At 42.1% G+C, this 12,416-nt stretch overlaps 1 protein-coding gene across 7 annotated transcripts in view; it reads right to left on the bottom strand.

The window, feature by feature from the left end:
• The window catches only part of SPTAN1 (spectrin alpha, non-erythrocytic 1), a 72,534-nt gene that overhangs the window by 38,552 nt on the left and 21,566 nt on the right, over positions 1–12,416 (bottom strand). For all 7 annotated transcript variants that reach the window (XM_073314432.1, XM_073314425.1, XM_073314426.1 and 4 more), the window contains exons 15-22: positions 11,776–11,980; positions 11,427–11,608; positions 4,812–5,055; positions 4,307–4,429; positions 3,216–3,433; positions 2,116–2,208; positions 1,506–1,640; positions 491–639 (exon numbers count right to left, since the gene is read on the bottom strand). In XM_073314432.1, coding sequence (XP_073170533.1) covers positions 491–639; positions 1,506–1,640; positions 2,116–2,208; positions 3,216–3,433; positions 4,307–4,429; positions 4,812–5,055; positions 11,427–11,608; positions 11,776–11,980 — 1,349 coding nt within the window. The remainder of the gene's footprint in view (positions 1–490; positions 640–1,505; positions 1,641–2,115; positions 2,209–3,215; positions 3,434–4,306; positions 4,430–4,811; positions 5,056–11,426; positions 11,609–11,775; positions 11,981–12,416) is intronic.

Here is a 12,416-nt window from a genome sequence, read left to right as displayed (position 1 = left end):
ACTGCAACAAGCCAGAACCAAACAGCCATGACCCGACCCCTAAACAATTAATTGCCAAGGCCAGTCCTGTATATGGAGGGTACTGTACTTCAGATAATCAGATTTAAGAAGGTGTCTCAAACATAATTGCATGTTAAGATGTTATAATTACAAAGATGAATGCTGCTTAGGACAGAAATAATTCAACAATGAGTTTAAGTTGTTAGGTACAACAACAACAAAACACGGAAAATAACGTTAGACAGTAAGTGTAGCTCAATTTTCATGATGTGTACAGTTAACCCGGAGAAGCAGCAGAAGAATCTAGAATTAAGAATGACAAGGATCAATAAAAAAAAGCATTTTACTGCTGTAAAAGTGCAACGCTGTGAGCTCTAATGCAACTAGCCACTGATGTTAACGGGACGTCTACCTAACCTGGTAAAAGCGAGGCACTGGCCAACCCAGCAAGTGCTACGACTGGTTTTAGGTCCTGTTAATTAGATCTTACTGGTTATCAATTTGCTCCTGCCGCAAGGCTATGCTGCCCTGCTCCTCAAGTAGGTTCTCTCGGGATGCAGACTGGGCAGGGTCTAGTTTTTTCACGTAGGCAGCTGGTACAAAACCCTGACGGTCATTCACTTCTACCTTCCACCAGTCCTGAAAGAAAGGAAAATACAACCTTGATTACATGTTCATCTTGATAGGTGACATGGATACACAACCACAAACTGAAAACAAGCAACTTCTGTAACTGCTTGGAGGCTACTGCTACACCTGAACAGCACAAGAGAACTACCACTACCCACATATTTTCAGTGTACCTCACCGGCACGAGGACAGTCCTGTGAGCGTTTCTGCCCACAGGATTTTTGGTACCTGGATTCGTGCATTAACACCATTAGACTTTAAACACAAATGTTTTGTTTTTATTTCAATTAAAAAAACCAAACAAACAAAAACAACGAACAAAAATGCCATCAGGAATCTGTCGAGTGACCTAATGGATAACAAACAGAAACGGAAGAGGCCTACCATAAAATCCACCCCTCTGCAAGAGTAGCACACAGCTTTTCAGAGACCCCTTCAGATACTAAACTGAACCTGCTCTAAGTAACAATCCTCTGCAGTACCATAGTGAATCTCCAATTTGATTTCCAAGCTCTCTGCCCCCTCGCCAGAAGGGACTAGGAGTGCAGTAGAGCAGGAAAAGAATAGCTTCATCTCTCAACCATGAGCCCTTACGGTCAATGAATGCTGAATGATGATGGGATATAAAGAGAATGAAGTCTCTCACTTAGGAAGTTGGTGGATACAACAGAGTGATAAGGGTTGTAAAAGAGGGGTGAAGCCTCTGGAGGTTGAAGAGGGGTGCCAAAGAACTGAGGGAGGAATGGAAGCACAGAATGACTATGTAAATGATTTAACTATGCTATGACAGTGCTGTTTAACAACAAAAAAGCTCACTAGTGCTTATAAGACCAAGTGTACCAGGCAGTACAGAATCCTGGCAGGAAAGAGTTTACCTTGTTGGTGCTGTTGAGCAGTGTGAGGATGTCTCCCTTTTTCATTGTCACCTCCCGGGGACTCTTCTCTTGATAATCATAGAGAGCAAGGACCAGCTCTTTCCCAGTTTCATCATCTGTGGGAGCAACTTGTTGCTACCATGAAGAGGAGGAAAGAGAAAAACGCATTACACAATAAAAACTGCTGAATGTCAAAATGTAACTAATAAAGTTGTTTTACAAAGTATTGCAGCCTTAATTATACCTACTACAATGCCACAGTGTATTAAAGGATTCCTATTTAGCAACTGATGATAGTGCTGAAGTAGGTTTATTTGGGTGCCGTTTCCTACATTCAAACCCGCAAACAAGGCCAACAGCTATAACAGTTTCATTTAAAAACCCAACAAAAAAACCCAACAAAAAACTGTTTTCTGTCTGTGCTACATACATGCCTGTTATCAATTACAATAGGCAGCAGTAGAGCACATAAAGATGAAGATCACTAACTTAGATTTGAGAACAAAACACATTCTGCTGTAAGCACTCAGCAATAATGCTTGATGATAATAAGCTTTGTTTCTATTGACACAAGAGTTTTAGAAACAGATGATTAGCCATCTTTCCTTACCCTACATGACTGTGCCTGCTCCCTTAATGCCTGCATGCTACTGCCATAAGCGGTAAGATCTGACATCAAAGCTTCATGTTTCTTCAAAAGAGCCTGAAACCAAACAAACATTGCAACATGCACATCAGAAAACCACTTCACAGATTCTACACTTTTATATACACACACACTCACTCTAAAATGAATATATATTGAATGCAGTTCTCATGAGAAATGCAGGACTAGCAGCTCTGGAGAGTGAAGACCTCTATTTAGCCACAGAACAGATATGCAAGTTTTTTGACACTGCTCCACTAAAGTGCTTCAATCCTGAATAGGGGATACCATCCTCTGGAAGTGAGAGCAGTGTAGACTTCATGTTCTTGAAGTCGCTAGCTTCTACTGCTTTGGAATTACCACCACGGGTGCCAGTATGTGTAATCTGTGATATAGCTACCATCCACTAGGAATTGGTTCAATACCACTAAAAGATCGGTTTGAAAACCATCTCACAGCTATATATCATTAATGAACTACTGAAGGGCAGATTCATACTGAAGACATAGGCGTGAAAGACTGTATCCGATTACCAATCCACTGAGATATTACGCCCTGTGTCTCCTCCACACAATATGAAAATCCTATAACAAAGTGAATAACAATTCTTTTTAGATAAAAAGAAAAGGAGTACTTGTGGCACCTTAGAGACTAACCAATTTATTTGAGCATAAGCTTTTGTGAACTACAGCTCACTTCATCGGACGCTGTAGCTCACGAAAGCTTATGCTCAAATAAATTGGTTAGTCTCTAAGGTGCCACACGTACTCCTTTTCTTTTTGCGAATACAGACTAACACAGCTGCTACTCTGAAACCTGTCTTTTTAGATAGTCTAACATCTTGCCCAGGGAACTTTATTAATGGAGGTGGAGAACAAGAATACATACTCTTGTTTCTATACTCAACTACAATTTGCTAAACAAGAAGCTTATTGTATATGCTGTCCTTTTCACTTTCACATAAACACTAAAACCTGCAGAACAACTCATTATCTTTATCAATCCTACATCAGATTTCCACTGTTACTTTTTGCACATGCAACAAACCACCACCAATACCACACCTCAGCAGAGTCTTCATCCTTTCCATAGTCTGTACTGCCCACAATGGGCTCCTTCTCCCTCATCCAGGATTCAGCCTCGTTAGCATCAGCAAAGTACTGCTGGGCTTGCAGGGAGTCCTCTAGATCTTGTCGACGCTGAGAGGCCTTGGCTTTCAGTGATTCCCACTTCTGATTTAGCTCATTCAATCTAGCTTTCACGTCCTCTGCAGCAAAGTGTCCTAAATAATGAAACAGCAGGAAAAGTGGGTTTGGAGACATTATTTATAGACATATAAATGACAGAAGGGACTGAAAGATGACTTGTATTTTTTTTTAATCACACAAGTCCGGTTTATGTAAAGCTATCCACCTTACTTTGAATGGTTTTCATTAGCACACAAAGCTTAGTCCAAGTTTGGCTTTCGGCAGGCAATGTCCTTTTGACACTGAATGGAAGTTACTGTTTTCTCCTGTCAGATCGGGCCAGGAACATTTGAGTCATTGAAGACAAAGCACACCCTGCCCTAATCATTTCCCTTCTATTTGTTTACAGTGATGCAGGAAAAGGCCAGTTCTTTCAATGGTTGAGTTTCTACATCAGAAAAAGACTCTGATTTGAAAAGGCATTTTGAATTTTAAAAGAGGGGGTACATTAGTTAGATTGCTGAATAAGAAATACTAATGTAAATGTAATATCACTAATAGCAGGAGCTACAGAGCTCCCATCACCATTGATTATTATTTAAAGGTAGTACCTTAAAATGAGACAAAGAAAAAAGTGCAAAGATCAGACAATACTAGGAGCCATGTATTAGGATAAAATTACAGCTCATTAGTTTAATGTGACAATTACTTTGTACCAATATGTAGGTGACTAGCAGCAGCGGATGGAAATCTGTTAAATAGAAGATGTGGATTTCCCCAGGAACATACATGTATTTCCATGTGAAGGACAGTGATAAATCAAAATCGGTTATTTAATTCCACTGGCAGATATTATTATGCACATGCAAACTATCATAAAAGAGGCAATTGTATAGGGCCAGAGGATATAAAGTGAAAAAAGAATACTGAATTTCTGAACTAGGAAGGATTAAAATATTTAGACGCACCCTCTTCCACCATGGCATTTCCTTTCTGGGTGACTGCTTTAATGCGTGGCTCATGGCCTGCAATTTCTGCTTGCAAGGCTTGGTGCTTCTTTAGCAGGTTCTGGACCCCAATCAAATCCTTGCCTGAAAGAGATCATAGTATATTTCTTAATCTATGAGATCATTCGAAGTCACTGAAGTCAATAGGTTAAATAAAAAGATTCTAGCATGAAACGCATTGACTGAAACCTGCATGATTAGTCAGAGAGTAGGTCTGGAATCTATTACTGTGTAAAATTAATTGCCCTATAAAAAGTTAGAAACTTCACAAAGTAATCAATAATAAAGGAATCATGGGCAGCAACTCCTGTAACAATAGATTTGTAATTCAAACCAATGCCATGAATAACCCTGCCATAAACATTTTAGAAAGTCCCAAATTATAGTCTGTAAAGATACATAGACAATGAACAACAGAATTGTCCAGTTAAAATAAATGGAAGCACAAAGATGAGGATGTACCAACCTCTGTTTGTTGAAGCTGCAATAGGTTCCTTCTCTCTAATCCAGGTCTCTTCATCCTCGATGTCACGGAACAGTTGCTGCAGGCGAAGAGAGTCAGCAAGTTTCTGCTTGCGAGCCACCATAGGATCCTTCAGAGCTTCATAGCGAGCCACCAAAGCTTCTTGTTTCTTCTTGATATTATCAGCATCAAAGTGTCCAGCATCCTGGAACTGGCGAGCCTGGATGGTGATGCCATCAATGCGATCCTAAAATGTAATTTTGCAATGGTATTAGATCAGTATTCTCCAGGATGTTTTAGGCTTTGATTATTCTTGTTAGTTGCAGGGCCAGACTGTTATGTAACATTTCTCAGCCTTTAGCTTATCTCTTGAACTGCGATAATGGATGAGAAAAATCAAAGTGAAATTGGACGAGAAATCAACTAGTTATTTTCACTGCCTAAAAGCAGAAAGAAATACAAAAAGTAAACAGCTGCGTGAAAAGTTTAAGTTTTAATAGAGAGGAAGGATTATCTTATGGGAATCAACAGATCTAAGTTCCTAAGTCTCAGAATTCACAGATCTCAGTTCAATTCCTGGCTCTGCCAAGTCTTCCCGTTTGACCCTAGCAAGTTCATTTAGTTTCTTTGTGCCTCAGTTCCCCATCTGTAAAATGGGGATAATAATTCTCCCTTTGCCTGTCTTGCCTTATTTAGATTTAGAAGCTCTGTGGGGCAGTATCTGTCTCTTACTATATATCTTTGTACAGCATGAATATAGATACATTGAAACCACCCCCCACATCTCAGTCAGAACCTGTAGGTGCAGCAACAACAATCTCAGTGAGGGGTTATTCATAGCATAGGTAAATAAGTCTGATTTTTCAGAGGTGTATGATTTTTAGACTCTCAATATACTACACAAAAGGAAAACATCAAATTCCAATAAGCTTACAAATGTACTGACTGTTCCCAAAAGTCAGATCAACAGGGGTATTCAGCAAATTTAAATAAAAGTTTAAAATTAAGCAAGTTTTAATGAAGTTACTGGAATCTGCACGTTACTGAGTTTCCTTGCTGTGTGTTTTGAACTTTTAAAGGTGATGTATAGAGGCTAGGATTGTCTTCAGCTCTGAAAGTCTTTGGTTTTGGAACTTTTAGTCTGTCTTTTATAACTAAATTTGTGTATTGTCTGAATGAATGAATGAAAAAAAATGGACAGTAATAGCCACCTCATGAATGAACATGAGAGTTAACGTCACCCAGAGCATTAGGCATTTTTTAATAGTTATCTACTAAATAAGGTGCAATTCACCTTTTTAAACTGATAAATGGATCTTGGAAGTATCACGCCACAGAATGACTTTGTGCTCTCAACAAGTCTAAACAGTTAGTAATCTTCTTGGATTTTTGCATTTCTCTTAGTTACTTCAAAAAACTAAAGTAAAAATGCAGGTTACTTACCTGTAACTAGAGTTCTTTGAGATGGCTCTTCATATTCACACTTATGGATACTTCCCGGGCTGGTGGTGCCTTATAATAAAAGCCTCTTCTCGCAGCATCAACTAGCGCGCTCCTGAACTGCACTTAGCATCACTCACAGTGCACTGAGGGTAATGCTATAAAGGGAGGCGGAGCACCCTCACCACTTCAGTTCCTTCCACCACAAAGCCAGAGACACAGAACAACAAGGACTCTGACAGAGACAGGTGTGAAGCATGAATATGCAGAGCCATCTCGAACAACTCTGGTTACAAGTAAGTAACTTTCATTTCTTCTTTGAGTGGCTCTGCATATTCCCACTTAAGGGACAGATTGATAAGCAGTGCTAAAACTAACCTGGAGGAGGGAACAAAATCCTAGTTGAACAGACTGAAGCACCACTTTGCCAAATTCTGCATCCCCCTAGAAGCCGAGTCCAGAGCACAGTACATCGTGAAACTGTGCATAGAAGTCCAGTTTGCAGCTTTGCAAATTTCAGCAACTGGTACCTGCCTAAGACAGGCAAAGGAACTCTTACAGCTCTAGTGGAATGCAGTCAAATTGCAGCAGGCACCGGGACTTTTGCCAGTGTGTAGCAATGAGTAATACTTTGTTTAATCCACCCAGAAACAGACTGGACAAAAACTGTACACACCAAGTTCTTGGCACAAGACACAATCTAGATGATTTATGAAAACTCTTAGTTTTTTCCAGATAACAGGCTACAGCTCTTCTAACATCCAAAGTATGAAGAACTGTAACCCCTCTCCCCCAATTAGAGTGCTGCCTGAGTGGGAGGGGAGAATCTGGCAAATTAATGGTCTGATTGATGTGGAAATCAGACATCACAGAGGTAAAAATCTTTGATCAGATCTGAGAACTAGCTTGTCCTTATGCCAAGAAGTGAAAGGTGGGGTCGGCCATAAGTGCATTCAATGTACTCACTCTCCCAGCTGATGTGATGGCAATAAAGAAAGCTCTTTTGATAGATAAGTGGTAGAAGGAACACTCAGCCAGGGGATCAAAGGTTGATTTTAGCAGCATGGCCAACACCAAGCTGACATCCCAAGAAGGGACAGGATCTGTAACAGAGGGATTCACATTTGATAACCCTCTCATAAACCTTTTAACTGAACTATGAAGAAATAAAGATCTACCATCAACTAGAATACGATATGTGAAAATGGCTGACAAACTTTTAACTATGTTAGATAATGTACTTAAAGAATCAGTAAACCACCACTGACATGGCCAAAATGGGGCCATGAGTATCATCCTTGGTCTATCCTGATGCATCTTCCTTACTACCTTCTGAATCAACTGAAATGGAGGAAAAGCATACAACAAGCCCTTCCCACAGTGCAGAAGGAAGGCATCTGACAGGGATCAACGGTCCCTGCCCACTCTGGAACCGCAAAGACAACAACACTTTCTGTTGACCCTTGTTGTGAACAGCCCACCTCTAATTGACCCCAGCTGGAAAATACAGTGTGAACCAACTAATCTTTTGTTTGTTCATCTGAGAGCTGGGTCATGCTGAGATGGTCCACAACTACATTGTTTTCCCTCACTAGATGATGAGTTACAGGATGAATGTTGTGACAAATACACTAATACCTGTGACAAAGTTCCTCCTCTACCTTGGCGGGTCTTGCGCTTATTGGCAGACTTGCTCACCTTGGAACTTCACGGCAGCCCTCAGTTTGGCCGTTTTCGTGAACCCATAGTCCAGGTCAACTCCTCCTGTGTCTGACCAGGAGTTGGGAGGTTTGGGGGGAACCCAGGCCCACCCTCTACTTCAGGTTCCAGCCCAGGGCCCTGTGGAATGCAGCTGTCTAGAGTGCCTCCTGGAACAGCTGTGCGACAGCTACAATTCCCTGGGCTACTTCCCCATGGCCTCCTCCCAGCACCTTCTTTATTCTCACCATAGGACCTTCCTCCTGGTGTCTGATAATGCTTATACTCCTCAGTCCTCCAACAGTATGTGTTCTCACTCTCAGCTCCTATTGCCTCTTGCTCCCAGCTCCTCACACACGCACCACAAACTGAAGTGAGCTCCTTTTTAAACCCAGGTGCCCTGATTAGCCTGCCTTAATTGATTCTAGCAGCTTCTTGATTGGCTGCAAGTGTTCTAATCAGCCTGTCTATCTTAATTGTTTCCAGAAGGTTCCCGATTGTTCTGGAACCTTCCCTGTTACCTTACCCAGGGAAAAGGGACCTACTTAACCTGGGGCTAATGTATCTGCCTTCTATCACTCTCCTGTAGCCATCTGGCCCGACCCTGTCACATACCATAGTCTTATAGCCTCTGCGCACAGGGGAGCAGAGTGGGCCCCCACTCCATTTGTTGACGTAATACGTCGCTGATGTAATGTCAGTTTCCACCTGCACAAACCTCCATTGCAGATGAGGGAGGAATGACCTGACAGCTCTTAATATTGATATGCAGGGATCTCTCCTGAAGAGGACCAGTTCCCATGAACTCTCAAATTATTCAGATGTGCTCCCAAACCCTTGGTTGACGTGTTTGAAGTCACTGTCCAGGATGGACCCTCCCCTTCAAAAGCAAGATCCTCCAGCTTAGTTCTAGCAGCCATAGCTAAGGAGGAGGAATGGAGCCAAGCTTTTCTCCTGATCTTCAAGATGCCAATATTCTGGCAGCAAGAGTCTGAAGTGTCAAAAGAGGCCATGAGCATGTCTGGCTGCATTCTGAGTTTTCTATTAAGATGGCATTCGCCAACCTTCTTTTGTCATTTGGCAAGTCTTGGAAAAATAAAGTCATCTTTTCCCATACATGGCATTGGTAAAGGGCAATAACCACTTGATAATTTCCTGTCCTAATATAGAGGAACAATGAGAACACCTTACTCCTCAACAAGTCAATCCTTTTGCCCTCTTCATCAGCTAGAGTGGAATGCGCTAATCTAGATCTAGCCCTGTTACTGACTACAGCCACCACGAGTGGTTAGGGACAGGGTGGGTATGCAAATAGGAAAACCCTTCAGAGGGTATCTGATACAACTGGTCTGCTTTCTTAGAAACAGGTGTGGTTCACACAGATTTAGCTGGCTGTAGCAAACCATCCAAATGGGTAGGCATATTCTACTCCTCCAAGTAGCAAATATATCAAACACCAGCAGAGCAGTCTCTTCCGCAGACAGGGCAGGGAAGAATTAAAGCGGACACCATTTGATATACCAAGGTGCGGAACTGTTTAATGTCTCCTGAAGGAGCAGAGGCTGAAGTTACCCCACATGCGATAAATCAGGCTCATAGTCCATTTCCAAATGCTCCTGATCAGAAAGGAACTACCTCCTTGTCTTCTCCTCTGACAGCATTTCAGGCATCAGTGCTGGTAATGTCAACAGATATGAAGGATTTGGCAGTCGAGAGATCCTCAACAGAGGCAACATTATCTCTCCATACACTTGGAGGTTAATTACAAAATTGCGGAGATGGCCCCCAAAAAAGCCATGGGGTCCTGGATTGCCAGTCTCCCCAGCAACTAGGGATCAGGAATATGCCTATGGGACACAGACCAGGGTGGTACAAAGCAAGACACAGATCTCTCTATTCATCCTCCATCTTCCTCTTGGTTCCAAGTCTGGATCCAATATAGAATGTAATGATGATAAAAGCAGATCCAAAGAAAAGAATGGAGATCCAGCTCTTTGTGGAGAGGAAGAATGAATGAGGGATTGAGGAAGACTACGTCAAGCACTGGGAAAAATAAGCCTTCTTTTGGAATCCCTTTTGGTTTCCCACTGAGAACAGACAAACTGACGCTGGTATGTGAACATGGGTTGCCACATTGACTGAGCTGTCTGGAACAGAGGATGTAGCCAGATCCTACCCAGGAACCAACAGAAGATCCAAAGATGACAACACTGGACCAGTTGTTAGACACAAGTCCATAACCCTTGCTACCAAATAAGGAATGGATCTCTGCTTCTGACCCATAGCAGTTTTGTCAGAATTGGACGTATGCTTCAGTTCTGATGCATGGGAACCGGCACTGCTAATGAGGTGTATATATAGAGACAAAACAGCTACAGAGAGCAGAAGCAAAGGTGCCAACAGCCCAGATTCTGACAGATTGAGCAATTCCATCTTCCTGGATCTGGAACCTGAAGTCAGAACTGACCCTAATCCTGCAGCCATAGGGTTTCCATCAGGGCTCGATAGCTGGAAGGAAGGAGGTATGGCACCAGTGAAGGTGGCTGAACTATTTTTTGATCTCTTTTCCAGAATCGGGGTAGTTGGCTCTGACCATAGTTCAGATATCTGTAGCCCCGGGGGGCAGGAACTGAGTCTGACCTTGACAGGAGAAGTGGCTTCTTAGAACACTTCAGTTCCTTGGAGCTGCTAGTAACCACAAGGACAAAGACTGGCCTCTTAGACTTAGGATCCTGATCGGGTCCAGAGGGTCTAGGCTCGAGGGCTTCCTTTAGGAGGAGGAGCTGCAAGCAAGTCTCCCTATCCTTACAGGCTCTGGGAGTAAATGTTTGGCAAATCAAACACCCAGAGGGCAAGTGCCCTTCTCCCAGACACTTGAGGCATCACACATGGCCGTTGGATGCCAGGTAGACTGCCAAGCAGGAAGCACACTTCTTGAACTCCAGCTTCTTCTGTTTCTTCAGTTCATCCATAACCCTGAACTGGGAGAAATCCTAATTCACTAACTATTCTGAAATGAGCTAACACTAACTATTTCTAAGCAGAAAGAGATGCCAACTCCGAAGAGACCAGAGCGGTTCACATCCATCCAGGCACGTTGCTGGAAGGAACTGAAGTGGTGAGAGCACTCGGCTCCCTTAATGGCTTCACCCTCGGTACATCCTCAAGCTGAGGGGAAGATGTGCTCTAGCTGACACTGCTAGAAGAGGTTTTACCTTAAGGTACCACAAGGCTGTGCAGTACCCATAAATAGGAATATGCAGAGTCACTCAAAGAAACACTGTTCCCAGTCAAGTCTTTCTAACAACCCATGTTCAGAGCAAATTCCAAGAACAAAACTGTAAACTCCTGAAAGTACACTGTTATCATGGAAACACTAACAAACCCTTTACTCCATAGACACTAGCAGTTAGTGCTATGTCTAGCTAAATAATCATGTGAATATGCCAGTAAGGGAGGGAGGAAAGGAAACTGTGTTACCTGGTGAGCAGCAACATCTGCTTCCAACAGAGCATGTTTCTTCTGAAGATTCTGAACATTAGTAAGATCTTTTCCATAATCATCAGAAGCCAAGTGTCCCTCCACCTCATACAACCATAGCTCAATGTCTTCTACATTGCGGTTAAATTGCTGCTGTTGGTTGGCTTCACGCAGCTTTATTCCTGCATGTATGTAAAGGATAGAGAGGAGAAAGGTTTTTAAATTTCTATTTCATTTAACTCACTACTCACTTTTTCTCAGGGCTAACTTCTCCAGAAAACGTCTCCATAGCTGGAAATGTCGTTCTATAGCTCTCTTATGATCACTTAGAGCAAAGAGTATATCTTACCTTTGAGCTCAGTGGCCTCCAGCAGTTTTTTCCACAAGCTGATGACCTCATTCATGCGTGCTGCCACTTCATCAGATGCATAGTGATTGACATCAATCAGCTTCTGGCCAGCTTTCTCCAGGGCATCAATGCGACTTTGATTTGCAGAGAGTTCTGCCTCAAAAGCCTGATGTTTTTGAACTTTACCCTGCAGGTTTGATGGGTCCTACAGGTAGGAAAGGGAGAAAACATTTCAGTCTGAAATTGGCATATATTAAAAAACCTCATTCCACCAATCTCATGCTAATAAGTAAGAGCAAAAGTGGAGAACTTACATCAGTTCTTCATATTTACATTTCCTATGTGACTATGAACACTTCTACACATTAGATGGCCTATCCTCCATAACTGTAGTACATATCACAAAGAATACACCAGTTAATTGTGGATCACGTAAGGCTGAGGGCTGTCACAAATGCTGATATAATGTCAAAAGAATTGCAACCATAAGTACCAAGTTAGATAGCAAACCATTTTATCTACAGGGTAAGCGTTTGTTTGCCTAGTGCTGGAATATTCTCCTTGGAATCATGCAGATGACAAGAGGAGGAACTATTTATAAGGCTCCCAGAAACTAATACTAGTTTAACATTATCAGGATA

Source organism: Lepidochelys kempii, chromosome 16, assembly GCF_965140265.1.
Source record: "Lepidochelys kempii isolate rLepKem1 chromosome 16, rLepKem1.hap2, whole genome shotgun sequence".
Lineage (NCBI taxonomy): Eukaryota > Metazoa > Chordata > Testudines > Cheloniidae > Lepidochelys > Lepidochelys kempii.
Note: the sequence above shows the minus strand (reverse complement) of the source record. Positions and strands in the feature narration are given on the sequence as shown.